At 51.5% G+C, this 18873-nt stretch overlaps 1 protein-coding gene across 3 annotated transcripts in view; it reads left to right on the top strand.

The window, feature by feature from the left end:
- Positions 1–18873, top strand: part of PALB2 (partner and localizer of BRCA2) — a 39457-nt gene that overhangs the window by 5013 nt on the left and 15571 nt on the right. For all 3 annotated transcript variants that reach the window (XM_075318140.1, XM_075318141.1, XM_075318143.1), the window contains exons 3-10: positions 954–1013; positions 2440–2551; positions 7399–8805; positions 9468–10579; positions 10654–10734; positions 12023–12187; positions 12270–12355; positions 16419–16580. In XM_075318140.1, coding sequence (XP_075174255.1) covers positions 954–1013; positions 2440–2551; positions 7399–8805; positions 9468–10579; positions 10654–10734; positions 12023–12187; positions 12270–12355; positions 16419–16580 — 3185 coding nt within the window. The remainder of the gene's footprint in view (positions 1–953; positions 1014–2439; positions 2552–7398; positions 8806–9467; positions 10580–10653; positions 10735–12022; positions 12188–12269; positions 12356–16418; positions 16581–18873) is intronic.

The raw sequence follows: 18873 nt of genomic DNA, 5'->3' as shown, positions 1-18873 counted from the left end.
AAAGCTGATCACGGGTGTGGAGTGTCGGACTGAGGCTGATCAGACATTGATGACCTATACTAAGGGGTACTTTGCATGCTACAACATCGCTAGCGATGCCGAGCGCGATAGTCCCCGCCCCCGTTGCACATGCGATATCTTGTGATAGCTGCCGTAGCGAACATTATCGCTACGGCGGCTTCACACGCTCTTACCTGCTCTGCGACGTCGCTCTGGCCGGCGACCCGCCTCCTTCCTAAGGGGGCGGGTCATGCAGCGTCACAGCGACGTCACACGGCAGGCGACCAATAGAAGCGGAGGGGCGGAGATGAGCGGGACGTAACATCCCGCCCACCTCCTTCCTTCTGTATAGCCGGAGGCAGGTAAGGAGATGTTCCTCGCGCCTGCGGCTTCACACACAGCGATGTGTGCTGCCGCAGCAGCGAGGAACAACATCGAATCTCCTATTGGGGCGACATTATGAAAATGACCGATGCTACACAGATCGACGATTTACGACGCCTTTGCGATCGTTTATCGGTGCTTCTAGGCTTTACACGTTGCGACGTCGTTACCAGCGCCGGATGTGCGTCACTTTCGATTTGACCCCACGATATCTCAGTAGCGATGTCGCAACGTGCAAAGTACCCCTAAGGATAGGCCATCAATGTAAAAGTAGTGGACAACCCCTTTAACTCCTCCACACTTTGTGGTCGGGCAGATTTTGGGGCATAATATTTTACATTTCCCATCGTGTTGTAGATTCGACATGGATTTCTGCAGCGATTTCTCTTATGTAGAGCAAGGGGTGATATCTGCAGCCGAATCTGCGTATAACACAAGCAAATGTGCCAGAAATTCATGATCACATGGAACGCTCCTTGAAACGATAAGACAGTGCCTGTATCTGCCCCTATTACATCTTGTCTGGATGATCTGGAAGATTAGGGTTGTAATTTTTTTTTCTTTTTCAGCTGAAGGAAAGACTCGCCTTACTGAAGAAAGAATACAAGAAGACGGTCCATCGTTTACAGGTGAGGATGATCTGGGTCTATAGAGGGGTTGTCCACTACTTTTACATTGATGGCTCATCCTTAGGATAGGTCATCAATGTCTGATCGGCCGGGGACAGACACCCAGCACCAACGCCAATCAGCTGTTCTCGCTCCCGGTGGCCGGAAATGCTCCGTTGCAGAACTGCCCCATCTGCTGATAGCGGCCGCGTACTGCACATCTGCCTCCTATTGATTACAATGGGAGGCGGATGTGCAGTACCCAGCTGCAGCCACTATTAGATGATGGAGCAGCTCCGGAACTGAGCATTTCTGGCACCGAGAACAGCTGATGTGCGAGGGGTCGGACAGATCAGACATTGATGACCTATCCTATGGATAGTCCATCAGTGTAAAAGTAGTGGACAACCTCTTTAAAGGGAACCTGTCACCACTTTTTCGGCCTATAAGCTGCGGCCACCACCACCGGGTTCTTATATACAGCATTCTAACATGCTGTGTATAAGAGCCGCTGTGTAGAACATAAAAAACACTTTATAATACTTACCTAATGGTCGCTCTGCGGTGGATGTGGGTCATATGGGTGTCTTCGTCCTCTGGTGCCGGCGCCTCCTCTTTCGGCCATCTTCATCCTCTTTCTGAAGCCTTGGTGCATGATGCATCTACGTCATACACACTCGCCGGTCCCGCGCAGACGCACTACAATACTTTGCTCTGACCTGAATTCCAGCGAGTGTGTATGACGTCGGAAGCGTCATGCACCGCGGCTACAGAAGATGGAGGACAAAGATGGCCGAAACAGACGGCGCTGGCACCGGAGGATGAAGATGCCCATCTGAGCCACATCCACCACAGCGACCGGTTTAGGTGAGTATTATAAAGTGTTTTTTATGTTGTACCCCCGGCCTGGGCTCTTATATACAGCATGTTAGAATGCTGTATATAAGAGCCCGGTGGTGGTGGCCGCAGCTTATAGGGCAAAAAAGTGGTGACCGGTTCCCTTTAAGGTCCCCAAACATTGGTTGGTTGAACCCGCCAACATTATAAGATTCAGATGACTGTCTAATGTGTATGGGTGCCTGCTGATTGTCCCCTGACAGATGATGTTGGGGAACAGAATGATCCGACATGTCTGATTTCAGACTGCCAATCCTTTTTGTTCTTCAAAAGAAAAGCCGCCGGCCATGATGTCTGTCTCATCGTGACCCCCGGAGTGCTCCGCCAGATGTGCGCTCCTGTGTATGGAGAGCCGGCCATGATAGCTGATGACTGAACCACCGTTACTTCTGAAGTGTGCGGGGGCCTTAGTTCTAAGGACTTTGCTTTATCTGCTTTTTTTTTCTTGGAAGGTATAAGCCACCAGAGTGACAGATATTCTCCCTCTGAGGTGCCCATTGAGTTTCAGTAGAAGGGATTCACATTTTGTCATGTGTTTGTGTCATTACAGAGATCCCAGAGAGCCGAGAGGGTGAAAACCCACATCAAGAAGACGATAGAGGAGCAGAACCGGCTGCTAAGCCAGGAACTGTCCGCACAACATAGCGTGTCTGTGCTATCAGGTTGGTGATCGGTACTTATTACTGGGTTTTTCCAAAAATAAGATACTGTCTTATACTTTTTTTGGCCCCCAAAAAAGCACTAAGGCTTATTTTTGGAGGAGGTCTTATTCTTAGAGTAAGTTTACCCCCCAAAAGAGCAGACCCCCACTTCCCAGGAGACTCCTATATGTCAGACCCGGATGTCTGCGTGGCTCCCAGGTCCTCCCTGTGATCTCCGGTGGATGCTGCACGCCGTCCTCCCCTGCTGCTGGCTGACACACAGCTGATCACACACCACATCCAGCGTTAAAGAATGCTTCCTGCCGCAGGGAATGATGGGAGGAAGTCACGTGTGTCCGCAGGTCCTGTTGTGGCAGGTCCTTGCGCTCCACCGCACTGCCTCTCAGGATTCTGCCGGTGAGAAGAGATCGGTGTCGCTGGATGTGGTGTGTGTGTGTGTGCGATCTGATTGTGTGTGTGTGTGATCGGATGTGTGTGGGTGTGCGATCACTGCCGGTCCTGCCACTCAGCGTCTGGGGAGTATGATTGCGGGGTGTCTGCTTTCTATAATGAAGTGTCCTGCAGTATCTTTCACTTTTTTAAGCTTCACGGACACTTCATCATTGATCTGTGACTAGGGCTTATTTTCAGGGAAGGGCTTATATTTAAGCCTTGTACCGAAAATGCTGAAAATCCCTGCTAGGGCTTATTTTGGGGGAGATCTTATTTTTGGACAAACACGGTAGATGGATTGTGACCATCTGAAAATGTGAATTCAATCTGACCAGATGCTGTGTACACTGCTGGGGGCTTGTTGTAATGTATCAGTCCAAGTTAAAATTAATCTGTTAAGGAGACTCCTTTTAATTTGGGCATTTTTTCGTTGCCCTATTACATATACAGTAGTATGTGACCATTCCAAAGCGCTGTGGAATCAATTGCGCTTTATAAGTGAATAAGTACCGTATTTTTTGGACTATAAGACGCACCGGACTATAAGACGCACCCTGGTTTTAGAGAAGGAAAATAGGAAAATAAAATTTTAACTAAAAGATGTGGTCATGACACTGTTATGGGGCGAGGATCTGCTGCTGACACTTATGGGGGTAATGTCCCCAAATTCTCTACTAAGGTACCCCATTCTGGAAATGATCCTCCTGCCTTGTATATGATCCTGCTCATATACCCCCATCCTGCTCATATACCCCCATCCCTCCTGCTCATATACCCCAATCCCTCCTGCTCATATACCCCCATCCATCCTGCTCATATACCCCCATCCATCCTGCTCATATACCCCATCCTGCTCATATACCCCCATCTATCCTGCTCATATACCCCCATCCATCCTGCTCATATACCCCCATCCATCCTGCTCATATACCCCCATCCATCCTGCTCATATACCCCCCATCCTGCTCATATACCCCCATCCATCCTGCTCATATACCCCCATCCATCCTGCTCATATACCCCCATCCATCCTGCTCATATACCCCCATCCATCCTGCTCATATACCCCCATCCATCCTGCTCATATACCCCCATCCATCCTGCTCATATACCCCCCCATCCATCCTGCTCATATACCCCCCCATCCATCCTGCTCATATACCCCCATCCATCCTGCTCATATACCCCCATCCATCCTGCTCATATACCCCCATCCATCCTGCTCATATACCCCCATCCATCCTGCTCATATACCCCCCATCCATCCTGCTCATATACCCCCATCCATCCTGCTCATATACCCCCCATCCATCCTGCTCATATACCCCCATCCATCCTGCTCATATACCCCCCATCCATCCTGCTCATATACCCCCATCCATCCTGCTCATATACCCCCATCCATCCTGCTCATATACCCCCATCCATCCTGCTCATATACCCCCATCCATCCTGCTCATATACCCCCCATCCTGCTCATATACCCCCCCATCCATCCTGCTCATATACCCCCATCCATCCTGCTCATATACCCCCATCCTGCTCATATACCCCCATCCATCCTGCTCATATACCCCCATCCATCCTGCTCATATACCCCCATCCATCTTGCTCATATACCCCCCATCATCCTGCTCATGTACCCCCATCCATCCTGCTCATATACCCCCATCCATCCTGCTCATATACCCCCATCCATCCTGCTCATATACCCCCATCCATCCTGCTCATATACCCCCATCCATCCTGCTCATATACCCCCATCCATCCTGCTCATATACCCCCATCCATCCTGCTCATATACCCCCATCCATCCTGCTCATATACCCCCATCCATCCTGCTCATATACCCCCATCCAACCTGCTCATATACCCCCATCCATCCTGCTCATATACCCCCATCCATCCTGCTCATATACCCCCATCCATCCTGCTCATATACCCCCATCCATCCTGCTCATATACCCCCCCATCCATCCTGCTCATATACCCCCCCATCCATCCTGCTCATATACCCCCCCATCCATCCTGCTCATATACCCCCCCATCCATCCTGCTCATATACCCCCATCCATCCTGCTCATATACCCCCCATCATCCTGCTCATATACCCCCATCCATCCTGCTCATATACCCCCATCCTGCTCATATACCCCCCCATCCATCCTGCTCATATACCCCCATCCATCCTGCTCATATACCCCCATCCATCCTGCTCATATACCCCCATCCATCCTGCTCATATACCCCCATCCAACCTGCTCATATACCCCCATCCATCCTGCTCATATACCCCCATCCATCCTGCTCATATACCCCCATCCATCCTGCTCATATACCCCCATCCATCCTGCTCATATACCCCCCCATCCATCCTGCTCATATACCTGCGCAGGTATAAAAAACCGCAGTGTGCGCACAGCATTTTTTTATACCCATAGGTTTTGCTGGGGAATGAATGCAGAAATGTTAGACACATTTTGTGCGGCAAATTCGCGGTAAAATCCATGGTAAATCCGCAGCGTGTGCACATAGCCTCAGGGCATAAGGTTTAGTTTAAATCCAACATGTCCGAGCCTCTCCCCCCGCCATTTAGGGTTAGGGAAGAGTCCACACACCGCCATACCCCACACCCTGTTTAGCCACATTCCTCTGACCTGTATGGCCACCTTAATGTAAAGCCGTCTCTGCCTTGTCGTTGACTTCAGTGTCTTAGCTCTTATCTATAGTGGTACATTGTAACAAACCCTCAGCTGTATAAGTGGAACTAGGTCAGGTTTCTTGAAAGTAAAGTATGAATGTTTCCAGCCACTGACAAAATGATGAGAAATTGCAACGCAAAGTATATTAGAAAGTTCTTGTAACTTTTTGCTATATAGTTACCATATTTTCCAGATTATAAAATGCGCTTTTTTTTCACCCAAAACTGGGGGGAAAATGAGGCTGCGTGTTTATAATCTGGGTATAGCTTACCGGAGCGGTGGTGGTGCAGCGGGGTCACAGGAATTATTATTATTTATTATTATAGCGCCATTTATTCCATGGCGCTTTACATGTGAATGGGGTATACATAATAGGGCAAGTACAATAATCATAAACCATACAAGGTACAGGAGGATAGAGGACGCTGCCCGCGAGGGCTCACAGTCTACAAGGGATAGGTGAGGATACAGTAGGTGAGGACAGAGCTGGTCGTGCGGCGCTGCATCAGACTGAGGGCTATTGTAGGTTGTAGGCTTGTTGGAAGAGGTGGGTCTTCAGGTTCCTCTTGAAAACTTTTCACGGTAGGGGAGAGTCTGATGTGCTGGGGTAGAGCGTTCCAGAGTATGGGGGAGGCACAGGAGAAATCTTGGAATTGGGTGCGATACTGAAGGCTCCAAGGAGGGGGTGTCACTGCAGTGGAGCGGCTCAGGTGGGTCGCAGGACTGAGCGTCAGTGATACTGCGGGCTTGGGCTGTCGCGGTGGCGGCGGGCGCCATTGATCTGCCGGGGGTATGCGATGGACTTCAAGAAAATGGCTGCAGAGGCCAATCTGTGCACGCTCCACCACCGTGGCCAGTTTCTTGAAGTACATCGCGTACCAGTGACAGTTAAATGGAGCCTGTAGCCCACCGGCAGATCAATGGCGCCTGCGCGCAGTATCGCCAACCCTTTCATCCACTGAGCCTCAACACCCGCTCCTCCGAGCCCGCAGCGTTGCCGCCTCTGCCTCCTGTGACCCTCCTGAGCCGCTCCACCGGTGAGATATTTTATAAGACGCACTAGGATTTTAACATTAAAAATTATTTTTCCTATTTTCCACCTCCTAAATTTGGGGTGCGTTTTATAATCCAGTGCGTTTTATAATCCAGTGCGTTTTATAATCCAGTGCGTTTTATAATCTAGTGCGTTTTATAATCCAGTGCCTCTTATAATCTGGTGCATTTTATAATCCAGTGCGTTTTATAATCCAGCGCGTTTTATAATCCAGCACGTTTTATAATCCAGCGCGTCTTATTATCCAGTGCGTCTTGTAATCCAGTGCATTTATAATCCAGTGCATTTTATAATCCAGCGCGTTTTATAATCCAGTGCGTTTTATAATCCAGTGCGTTTTATAATCCAGTGTGTGTTATAATCCAGTGCGTCTTATCCAGTGCGTTTTATAGTCCAGCGCGTCTTATAATCCAGCGCGTCTTATAATCCAGCGCGTCTTATTATCCAGTGCGTCTTGTAATCCAGTGTGTTTTGTAATCCAGCGCGTTTTATAATCCAGCGTGTTTTATAATCCAGTGCGTTTTATAATCCAGTGCGTCTGATAATCCAGTGTGTTTTATAATCCAGTGCGTCTTATAAAATGAAAAATATGATAGCATTGAATAATCTCTTTAAATTTTAAGACTTGCGAGGAACAGACATAATCTGTTGTTTTCTAGGTCCTTTCACCGACGTCAATAATGTTGCCGGGAAAGTCACGGAGTCAACACAAAGCATGGCCGCTCCACCAGCAGAGGAGAGGAAGCCGTCCGTCAGCTTCAACCTGGACCCAGAAATCCTCCCGGGTGAGAGGAGGTCCTTGTCCTATTCGGGAAGCGAAAGCAGCGGTCAAGACTCGAGCAAAACCGAGGCAAGTGGATCGCCCGGTCCAAACCATGGCAAAAGGAGTCGGCTGAGATTACACAGATCCGCAAGATCAGAGTCCGTGTCCCCAAGATTTCCGGTCACCATTAGTCCTGAAGGACAGTGTATTCCTATGGGGCCCGGAAGCACGAGGGGCCCCACATTGTGCCTTAGAGACAATGGACCCCTAAAGATAAGTGAGACCACTGTTAATTCTTCATCGGAGAATACAAGACGTGTCCAAGTGTCTCCTGAGCGTAAGAACGACCTCGGAGTGAACGTTTCTGTACAGCAGCGTATTACTATGGAGGACACCAATGCTTCGGCGTCACCCGTGTTTAAGAAGTGCCCTAAAGCAGATTCTCCCTCTACTAGAACGTTTTTTCCAGAGAATGTAGATCCTATATGTCCCGAGGAGAAGGAAACACAGGACGTATCTTGCAGAAATAAGACTATGCAAAGGGTTAAAGACCCGCCACACAGTGGTGCGAATAATACCCCCCCGATGGGTGCAGGGACGGGTCAGGATCAGACCTTGGATGTCACCGGTGATCCCTCTCCCCGATCTCAGGTTGTGGAGACCTCATTGACATCCCCTCCCTGTGCCGATGACCACTCAACGACGACATCACTGAACCATCACGGAGGGTCCCCTCCGGCGGAGGAAATCCGTAGCCCCCTTGACTCTTGCACGTTGGTGGAGGGGCTTTTATTCCCGGTGGAGTATTATGTTAGGACAACCCGGCGTATGACCAGCTGCCAAAGAAAGGTGGACCTGGAAGCGGTAATAAACAGCCAACTGGGGTGCACGGCCAGGAAGGGGACAAGAGGGGGGCCACGTCGGGCCGACGCCTCCTCCACCGCTTCACCGAAGGTCAGCGGCACGCCTCCTGTAAGTGCCACAAGGTCCAGGCGAGGCAGGAAATCGTGTCCTGCTTCCGTGTCCTCCGGTTTGATCAATCTATCCAAGGAGCTGGAAACTGGTTCTGACACGAAACCTGAAGGTGATGGGACCAAAGGTGAAAGCGAGGAGGACGTGAGGCAGGAGACGTCTGCGGAAAATCCAAAGATGGAGGAAGGCGTAAAGAAAGCAGAGGCTGTGACTGAAGGAAGGATGGTGACCGTAACACAGGATGGTGACGGCTGCGGATCAGATGATGTGACTCCCCACACAGAGACACGAGTATATAACCTCAGGACCCCAGCAAAAACACGCCAGACAGGTATGTAAGAAAGAATAGTGGCTGGGGATGCAGAGAGTGGGGGCTGATCTGCAGAATAGGGAGTGCAGCTCTGGAGCATAATACAGGGGGTAACTCAGGATCAGTAATGTAATGTATGTACACAGTGACTCCACTAGCAGAATAGTGAGTGCAGCTCTGGAGTATAATACAGGGTATAACTCAGGATCAGTAATATAATGTATATACACAGTGACTGCACCAGCAGAATAGTGAGTGCAGCTCTGGAGTATAATACAGGACGTAACTCAGGATCAGTACAGGATAAGTAATGTATGTACACCGTGATTGCACCAGCAGAATAGTGAGTGCAGCTCTGGGGTATAATACAGGAGGTAACTCAGGATCAGTACAGGATCAGTAATGTAATGTATGTACACAGTGACTCCACCAGCAGAATAGTGAGTGCAGCTCTGGAGTATAATACAGGAGGTTACTCAGGATCAGTAATGTAATGTATGTACACAGTGACTGCAGCAGAATAGTGAGTGCAGCTCTGGAGTATAATACAGACTACATTATAACTCAGAATCTGTAACTATATAATGACCTACATGACCTGGGGTGACCTAGGTCGGTGCTGATAATTTTATTTGTGCCCCCTGTCTTTTGATAATGACCTTTCTCCCCCTTTTCCCCTGAAGGTTCCCCCTCTCCTCTTTTTGGCGGGAGGCTCGGTCTGCTCCATATTTTGGGCCATTCCAACATCACAGATTTCCATTTGCCAGATGAAGACTTTGGGCTCCTTAAACTCAAAAAGCTGAAATCCTTTAGTTTTGTGGATCCGTTTGTCCCCGAGCTAACGAAACAGAAGCAATGGGCCGATAACATCGCCAGCTCTGTGACGCCAGCCTGCGCCAGCTGTGTGACGCCAGCCTGCGCCAGCTGTGTGACGCCAGCCTGCGCCAGCTCTGTGACGCCAGCCTGCGCCAGCTCTGTGACGCCAGCCTGCGCCAGCTCTGTGACGCCAGCCTGCGCCAGCTCGGCACTGCTACATGGACCACCAAGGATCTGCACTTCTGAATCTCCAAAAGTGGCAACACCCAACAAATTAAACCATTCATTTCTTCACAGCAGACAAGCCACTTTGCGTGACAATGTACCAGCATCTCAAGATGTCGGGCCGGTATCACAGACTTTTTTTTCTAGGGAGACACCAGAGGTTTTTCATCTCTCAAAAGAGACCGGTGAGGCCTTCACACCCGGTTCTCCCGTCACGCAGGTCCCCTGTGATCTGCCCCCACAATCTGCACTTTGGGCACCCACTTGTTCTAACACTCAGGTATCCGATCCCGTCTTACAAGCACATTTTGGATCCTTAGATCCCGAAGCTGCTACTTTTGGGCAAGGTGTTGTCTTCTCGAGCGTAAATATGGAGCCTACCGAAGATAAGAACTTCTGCTCCGAGACCGAGCCACCACTGAACGTCCATGGTCCTGGCAGAGAGACTCGTGACGTCGTCCTGTCGACCTCCATGTGTTCTGGCCCAGCAGATACTCACTCGGAGTCCATATTCTTGGGGTGCACCCCCGGCCTACCCATGTTGGGTTTTACGCCCGCTGCTTTTTCATCTCCTGCTCCTTCTGAGGAGATGTCGTCCCCAAGAACAACGGCGTTTACTCCTCCGGAGCAGAGCTCGCCATTGAGTAATGGGGATGATTCGGTGGCACAGGATGGCGCAGATTCCCATCGCTTCTGTAATTTATCATTCCCTACATCGGGGGACGACGCTCGGGGCTGTCACCCTGAAGATGAGGTAGGTTCTGCTGACGACCCATCGATTGGTATCGAGTTCACTACGGCTCTAATAAGTCAAGTTATTCTTTCTAGGAAAGTGCAAACAGATCGGATCAATGTACGGAGGAGGGAACGACGGGAGGAGATCGCCTGTGCCTCGTCTCTGAAATTAAGGTCCCATTTTGAGCATATTTGTCTTATTTTATCTTTTTTGTGACATAGATACTATATTTTTTTTGTTTATAAGATGCCACGGATTATAAGACGCACCCCAAATTCAGAACCAAAAAAGGTGAAAAACAAATTGAGTCCGTCTTATAATCTGGTGGTGTTTTACTGGAGGGGGCCGGAGCAGTGGTGGAGCGGGGTCACGGGGTGTCCTAGATGCTGTCCCAGAAACTGTCGGCTGTGCTGGTGCAGGGGCAGCTGTGCTGGTGCAGGGGCAGCTGTGCTGGTGCTGGGGCAGCTGTGCTGGTGCTGGGGCAGCTGTGCTGGGGCTGGGGCAGCTGTGCTGGTGCCTGGGCAGCTGTGCTGGTGCTTGGGTAGCTGTGCTGGGGCTGGGGCAGCTGTGCTGGGGCTGGGGCAGCTGTGCTGGGGCTGGGGCAGCTGTGCTGTGGCTGGGGCAGCTGTGCTGGGGCTGGGGCAGCTGTGCTGGTGCTTGGGCAGCTGTGCTGGTGCTTGGGCAGCTGTGCTGGTGCTTGGGCAGCTGTGCTGGTGCTTGGGCAGCTGTGCTGGGGCTGGGGCAGCTGTGCTGGGGCTGGGGCAGCTGTGCTGGGGCTGGGGCAGCTGGGGCTGGGGCAGCTGTGCTGGGGCTGGGGCAGCTGTGCTGGGGCTCGGGCTGCGGTGACAGCTGCAGGCTGTGAGGGCTTCAAAGAAACAGCGCCTGGAGTTAGCGCATGCGCAGATTGAGATCTTGGCTCAACGGCAAGCCAAAATCTCATCTGCCTAAGCACCACCTCCGGGCACCATTTTCCTTAAGTCCGCTGCTGGGAGATCATTGGGATGGAGGCGGTGCATACGCAGATGAGATCTTGAGCCGAGAGCACCATCTGCGCACACGCCGACTCCAGGCGCTATTATTTGAAGTCCTCACCGCCTGCCCCGCAGCGCCAGCCGCCCCAGCCACCAGAGACCCTGCACAGGTGCACCAGCCACCGCAGACCTCACGCAGCCATAGCACCAGCCGCCGCAGACCCCGCACAGCCGCCATAGCTCCAGCACCAGCCGCTTCAAACCCCGCACAGCCGCCATAGCACCAGCTACTGCAGACCCCACACAGCCACCCCAGCATTCGCCTGGCCTCCTGCGACCGCTCTCCACCACCCCTGGTAAACTACATTCAGGTTATAAGATGCACCACTCACTTTCTTCACAAATTTTTGGGAGGAAAAGTGCGTCTTATAATCTGAAAAATACGGTAAGTATAGATAAGTGGTAGATGATGGACGTCTTCTGTTTGCAGGACGCGTGCGGAGGAGGTCTTCCCGTAGACCTGTGCTCAGTCTGGTGGGATTTCTCTGGCTGTACAGATCTCTGCGTTGTATCAGCGAGTGAATATTCTGTCCGCCTTTGGAGACCCCAAGAGGTTTGCACATGGAAGTGCGTTCACACGTGGGATTTTCCGGAGGTGAGAGGGTGACAGCCGCCGTCTGCCCAGGAGCCCTTGTCTGCACGTTTTCTATTACTCATATTCTCTATTCTGATTGTAGATTTCAGTCATCCAAATTCTTCCGATGTTCCAGGAGAGGAACCTCGTGTGCGTGGCGGTGGGAAATGTGGAAATTACGGAGATCTGGTAAGCAACTGAGGAACGTATTTGTATAGCTATGTGTACTCTTTTGGCCATTTTCGATCAGCTGATCATTCGGATGACATTTGAAGACCGGCTACCACCTTGTCATTTCAAGGACTGCATTGACCCACTTCCCTTTAAGAGGTTGCAATGTATATTTCCAGGGCCAACACCACCACCCGGCAAACCTGGGCAAATGCCGGGGCCCTGGACAGCCGGGGGGCCCACTCTCGAGTGCCGGGGACCGCAGTCCTCGGCAGGAAACTGAGGCTGCCGTCCCTTTAAGGTGATGCATCATCCTGGTGTGAACTTCATGTGTGGGCGGAGCTACGGCGCAACGTCCTGCTCCAGTCCCACAGCACAGATGAAGGAGGCGCAGTGCAAGCCAGCGACCCCCAGCACAGCACTGCCCACCGGCGCTGTGTGCACCTCCTCTCCACCAGTAATTTTGAGCGTTATGTTCTACACCCCTCCGCCCCACCCGATATGTATGTGCCCTGAGTCCCCACCCTCCACTTTATGGACCCCAGTGAGTTGTATGGGTCCCCCCCCCCCTCCGAGAGGTATGTCCTGGCCCCCAGAGCTGTGTGGCTGTGTGTTCCGGCCCCCCAGAGCCGCGTGTGCACATTTCTCAGATGTCCCATCATAAGTTACAACCCCCTGCATTGTAAGGAGATAGCTACAACAGTGTGTGTGTCTGGGTGGAGCAGAGCCGAGTGTGTGTCTGGGTGCAGCAGAGCCGAGTGTGTGTCTGGGTGCAGCAGAGCCGAGTGTGTGTCTGGGTGCAGCAGAGCCGAGTGTGTGTCTGGGTGCAGCAGAGCCGAGTGTGTGTCTGGGTGCAGCAGAGCCGAGTGTGTGTCTGGGTGGAGCAGAGCCGAGTGTGTGTCTGGGTGGAGCAGAGCCGAGTGTGTGTCTGGGTGGAGCAGAGCCGAGTGTGTGTCTGGGTGGAGCAGAGCCGAGTGTGTGTCTGGGTGGAGCAGAGCCGAGTGTGTGTCTGGGTGGAGCAGATCTGAGTGTGTGTCTGGGTGGAGCAGAGCCGAGTGTGTGTCTGGGTGGAGCAGAGCCGAGTGTGTGTCTGGGTGGAGCAGAGCCGAGTGTGTGTCTGGGTGGAGCAGAGCCGAGTGTGTGTCTGGGTGGAGCAGAGCCGAGTGTGTGTCTGGGTGGAGCAGAGCCGAGTGTGTGTCTGGGTGGAGCAGAGCCGAGTGTGTGTCTGGGTACAGGAGAGCCGAGTGTGTGTCTGGGTGCAGGAGAGCAGAGTGTGTGTCTGGGTGCAGGAGAGCCGAGTGTGTGTCTGGGTGCAGGAGAGCCGAGTGTGTGTCTGGGTGGAGCAGAGCCGAGTGTGTGTCTGGGTGGAGCAGAGCCGAGTGTGTGTCTGGGTGGAGCAGAGCCGAGTGTGTGTCTGGGTGCAGGAGAGCCGAGTGTGTGTCTGGGTGGAGCAGAGCCGAGTGTGTGTCTGGGTGCAGGAGAGCCGAGTGTGTGTCTGGGTGCAGGAGAGCCGAGTGTGTGTCTGGGTGGAGCAGAGTGCGTATCTGGGTGGAGCAGAGTGCGTATCTGGGTGGAGCAGAGTGCGTATCTGGGTGGAGCAGAGTGCGTATCTGGGTGGAGCAGAGTGCGTATCTGGGTGGAGCAGAGTGCGTATCTGGGTGGAGCAGAGTGCGTGTCTGGGCGCAGCAGAGTTCGAGTGCGTGTCTGGGCGCAGCAGAGTTCGAGTGCGTGTCTGGGCGCAGCAGAGTTCGAGTGCGTGTCTGGGCGCAGCAGAGTTCGAGTGCGTGTCTGGGCGCAGCAGAGTTCGAGTGCGTGTCTGGGCGCAGCAGAGTTCGAGTGCGTGTCTGGGCGCAGCAGAGTTCGAGTGCGTGTCTGGGCGCAGCAGAGTTCGAGTGCGTGTCTGGGCGCAGCAGAGTTCGAGTGCGTGTCTGGGCGCAGCAGAGTTCGAGTGCGTGTCTGGGCGCAGCAGAGTTCGAGTGCGTGTCTGGGCGCAGCAGTGTTCGAGTGCGTGTCTGGGCGCAGCAGAGTTCGAGTGCGTGTCTGGGCGCAGCAGAGTTCGAGTGCGTGTCTGGGCGCAGCAGAGTTCGAGTGCGTGTCTGGGCGCAGCAGAGTTCGAGTGCGTGTCTGGGCGCAGCAGAGTTCGAGTGCGTGTCTGGGCGCAGCAGAGTTCGAGTGCGTGTCTGGGCGCAGCAGAGTTCGAGTGCGTGTCTGGGCGCAGGAGAGCCGAGTGGGTGTCTGGGCGGAGCAGAGCCGAGTGCGTGTCTGGGTGCAGCAGAGGTCGAGTGCGTGTCTGAGTGGAGCAGAGGTCGAGTGCGTGTCTGAGTGAAGCAGAGCCGAGTGCATGTCTGGGCGCAGCAGAGGTCGAGTGCGTGTCTGGGCGCAGCACAGCCGAGTGTGTGCAGCAGAGCTTTGTGTGCAGCAGAGCTTTGTGTGCCTGCAGCAGAGCTGTGTGTTTGTGTGCAGTAGAGCAGTGTGTATATATACTGTTTAGGCAGCAGAGTGTGTATTTACTTTGGACAGCAGAGCTTTGTGAATATGTGCTGTTAGGGCAGTGCAACAGAGATGTGTGTGCAGCAAAGGTGTGTGTATATATAGTCTTTGGACAGCAGAGAGCAGAGTTGTGTATGTGTGCAGCAGAGCTGTGTGTGTGTGTGTATATATATATATATATATATATGTGCAGCAGAGCTGTGTGTGTGTTTGTGTCTGTACATATGCAGCAGAGATGTGTGCAACAGTGCTATCAGGGTGTGTGTGTAGCAGAGCTGTGTGAGTGTGTATGTATGGAGCAGAGCTGTGAGTGTGGCCCCCCCATAGCCATCTGTGCGGCCCACCCAGAGCCGTATGTGCAGCCCCCCAGAGCACTATGCAACCCACCCCAGTAATGTGTATACCCCCAGTGCTGTTTGCTGCTGCAGTAACATCTATGCCCTCCAGTAATGTCTATGCCCCCTGCCCCTCCTGTGATGTATATATTGTAGCCCCCAGCCCCACCTGTGATGTATATACAGCAGTGTCAGTGTGCACTGTACACGGCCATGTCTGTTAGTGATGACCATCATGCAGCACAGCCACATGCCCAGGAGGAGCTGGATGGAGACAAGCGGGAATGTGTCTGTATGCATGTATGATGTGTATCTATGTATGTCACTGTATATGACTGTATAGATTTGTCTGTTTATAAGTATTTTTGTGAGTTTGTCTTCAAATATGTATGTGTATATATGCCTGTATGTGTATGTATCTGTGTATATGCGTGTCTGTGTGTGGATGGGGCCCACTGAGACTCTTCCGCTTGGGGCCCACAAAAACCTGGAGCTGTATATTTGTGAATTATCACTTTAAGAAATATGGGGAATGTAATACCTCTATTTATGTTTTCTATAGACAAATATTCGATTCATGTATTCGGACTCATGTATTTCCATCCTTGCAGGCAGTGATCTTGCGGATAGGTCATCCATGGGGTGTTTGACCCCTTTTTGGCTACCAGACAGCTGCACTACTTTCTTGGCCCATATGATAGCAGCTGAACTGCCCCTGGCTGTGTACATACATATGCTCAACATGGTCACGTCAGCATTTCCTTTGCACTGACGGCGCGGCTTTCCTTAGTGCTGGGGTGCACGCGCGGTTGCAAGAGTGGCGCGTCCTGCTTCCACAATTGTGCCATACTGCCTGCCAGGTGGCCAGTGCTTGTTGGCGCATGCGTCACTTTTAGGATACTGAAGTAGTGCAGGATTTTTGTGCCCCCGCAGCTGCCAAACATCACTAACTTGCCTTGGGGCTACTAAAGGCATGGACATTTGGGGCACCACCCTGATGAAGCTTGAATAATCTCCTGGCGAAACGTGCATTGGGGTCCAGAGGTCAGGTATCGGGGGGTTCGCATGACTACTTAGGGCTCTGATGGGACGCTGACTTGCAGGGATTGTGGTAAAATAAGAAACAAGTGGTAAATTTGTACTAGAGTGGCGCCTAGTTCATGGCATGTTCCACTTCTCCATGTAATACAGCGCTGTTCCTATATTCTGTGGGGTTTTTTGTCATGTTTTCTTACAAGTGCTTGTATTTGGCACAGGGTGCTGGCTTCAGATCCAGATTTACTTACCTGGGAGAAACAGTTGGTCAAACATGGGCTCACCAAGACCGCCCAGGGTCTGTCCCGGCACCGGGTGGTCACCACCAGCGGAGAAGGAGCCAGTCAGGTGGTGGAGCTGTGGCAGCTGTCAGAAAATGGAAGGTGAAGACATAACATGAGACCTTGAGTGATTTGTTTCATCTGGAAGTAAATACATCAAAAGCTTTTAGATCCGGAAACATTGGGACTTGGATTAAAGGGAACCTGTCACCTGATTCATGATGCCCAAAATGCAGAGGAGCACGAATCTGAGTCTCGCTACACAATTGTAGCCAAGTACCGTATTTTCCGGCGTATAAGACAACTTTTTAACCTCTGAAAATCTTCTCCAAAGTCGGGGGTCGTCTTATCCGCCGGGTCCCGTCATGGCTTTACTGCAGTACAAACAATAAAAGCTATTCTCACCTATCCTCCGTGCCCGCGCTGCCTCCAGCTGCATCTTGCAGTCCGCAGGCATACAGACTCCTCCATGATAACGTGCGGTGTACAGAGCAGCCGCTGCAGGAGGTCTTCATGGCTTTACTACAGTTGAATGCTTTACGACCCCACAAAGCATTCAACTGCTGTAAACACATGACTACATCCAGCAGCAGCCGTTCACGCTATCACGGAGGGGACAGTGTACCTGCGGACTGCAAGAAACAGCTGGAGGCAGCGCGGGCACGGAGGATAGGTGAGAATAGCTTTTATTGTGTGTAAACAACTGCATGATAAGGCTACTTTCACACTTGCGTTGTGCGGCATCTGTTGCGTTGCGTTGCGTGACGAATGTAACGGATGCGTTGCATATAGTGGCACAACGGATGTGACGGATCCTGCAAAACAACGGAATCCGTTGTAGCTTTTTTTTCAGTGATTTACTCAACTGAGCATGCGCAATTGTGTAAAGACGGATGCATCACAAGAATCCGTCAAATGACGGAATCCGCCACCTTAGGCTTCCATTATAAAAACTTCGGACGCCGACGGAATCCAGCACATTGCGTTTTTTTTTTTACGCTCTGGGAAGCGCAGAAAAACGCTACATGCTGCGTTCTTTCCGCCCGGCGGATGCAACGCAAGGCCATCCGTCGCAATGTGTCGTCAATACAAGTCTATGGGAAATAGTGCACATCCGGTAACGGATTGCGCCGTTTCCCAAAGCGTCGGATTGTGACGGCTGCGTGAAAGTAGCCTAAGGGAACCAACGGGAGGGCATTATTAAACAATGGAGACATTACAGCAGGGGACATTATTAAAGGGAACCTGTCATGTCATTTATGTGTTCTAACCTACAAACAGTGTGATATGTGGCCTAGTAACTAGAGTTGAGCGGAATGTCAATAATCCGGGTCCGGCGACTCACCGGCGGGTTGACAAAGAAGTCCGGATAAATCCGGGATGAGAGAGGGGGAGAGAAAAAACACACGGATCCGGATCGTGCACACGGAATCCCACGTCCGGGTCGGACTCGGATCAGCCGCTCAAACCGGGCGGATCCGGATTTTGCAGATCCGGGTCCGCTCAACACTACTAGTAACCCCTTCCTACCCATCCCGGTATTGTAATTATGTGAATGTATAAAAATGTGGGGTTTTTTTACTTAACGTGTACCCTATGTAAATGAGCAGGGGTTCTAGCCCCACGGGCATCGCATCGCCCTGTGGGCGTGATACCATGGGTCTACATGAGCGACCCCACGCATGCGCACTTACCATTCCTGCAGCCTTGTTATCAGGTGCTTGCTTCTCGTCTTCAGACGTGCTCTGCACATGACCGGGACCGCAAGAGTCTTCTGAGCATGTGCAGAACGCGTCTGAGGACGAGAAGCAAGCGCCTGATAAACAAGGCTGTGGGAATGGTAAGTGCGCACATGCAGAATCTCAAGGAGCGACGGGACGCTGCTCTAGTAAACCCATAGTATCACGCCCACAGGGCGATGCGACGCCCATGAGGCTAGAGCCCTGCTTATTTACATAGGGTACACATTGTGGAGGTGGTCTGAGCTGTAGTATGTTTGTTTAAACGTAATAAGAATATCTGTGTATATAAATAATCAAAATGTAGATGTAGTTGCATAATTATCTGTCTGTCTATGTAGCAATTGCACAGATCTATAAAAGTTGTATAGTCATGAAGGGGTTACCAAGGATAAGTGAACAGATGTACAAATAATGGAAGTTTTCAAATAATGAGCAAAAGTCTTATCAGTAATGTTTACACAGAAAGAATGTTTTAACGAACAAAGATATGTTGGGAGAAAATAAGGAGTTGAATGTTCCTTCCTCCCTTGTTCTAGCTTCAAGGTTAGAAATGCAGATTGTATAATTGGGTGCCTTGGAATACACGAGTTCAGTGAATGACGCTGGCTGAAAGAGAGAACATATCTTATGTATTCATTGTCTGATACATTGAT

The sequence above is a fragment of the Anomaloglossus baeobatrachus genome, chromosome 7, assembly GCF_048569485.1.
Source record: "Anomaloglossus baeobatrachus isolate aAnoBae1 chromosome 7, aAnoBae1.hap1, whole genome shotgun sequence".
Taxonomy (NCBI): domain Eukaryota; kingdom Metazoa; phylum Chordata; class Amphibia; order Anura; family Aromobatidae; genus Anomaloglossus; species Anomaloglossus baeobatrachus.
This window is presented reverse-complemented; position numbering and strand designations above follow the sequence as displayed.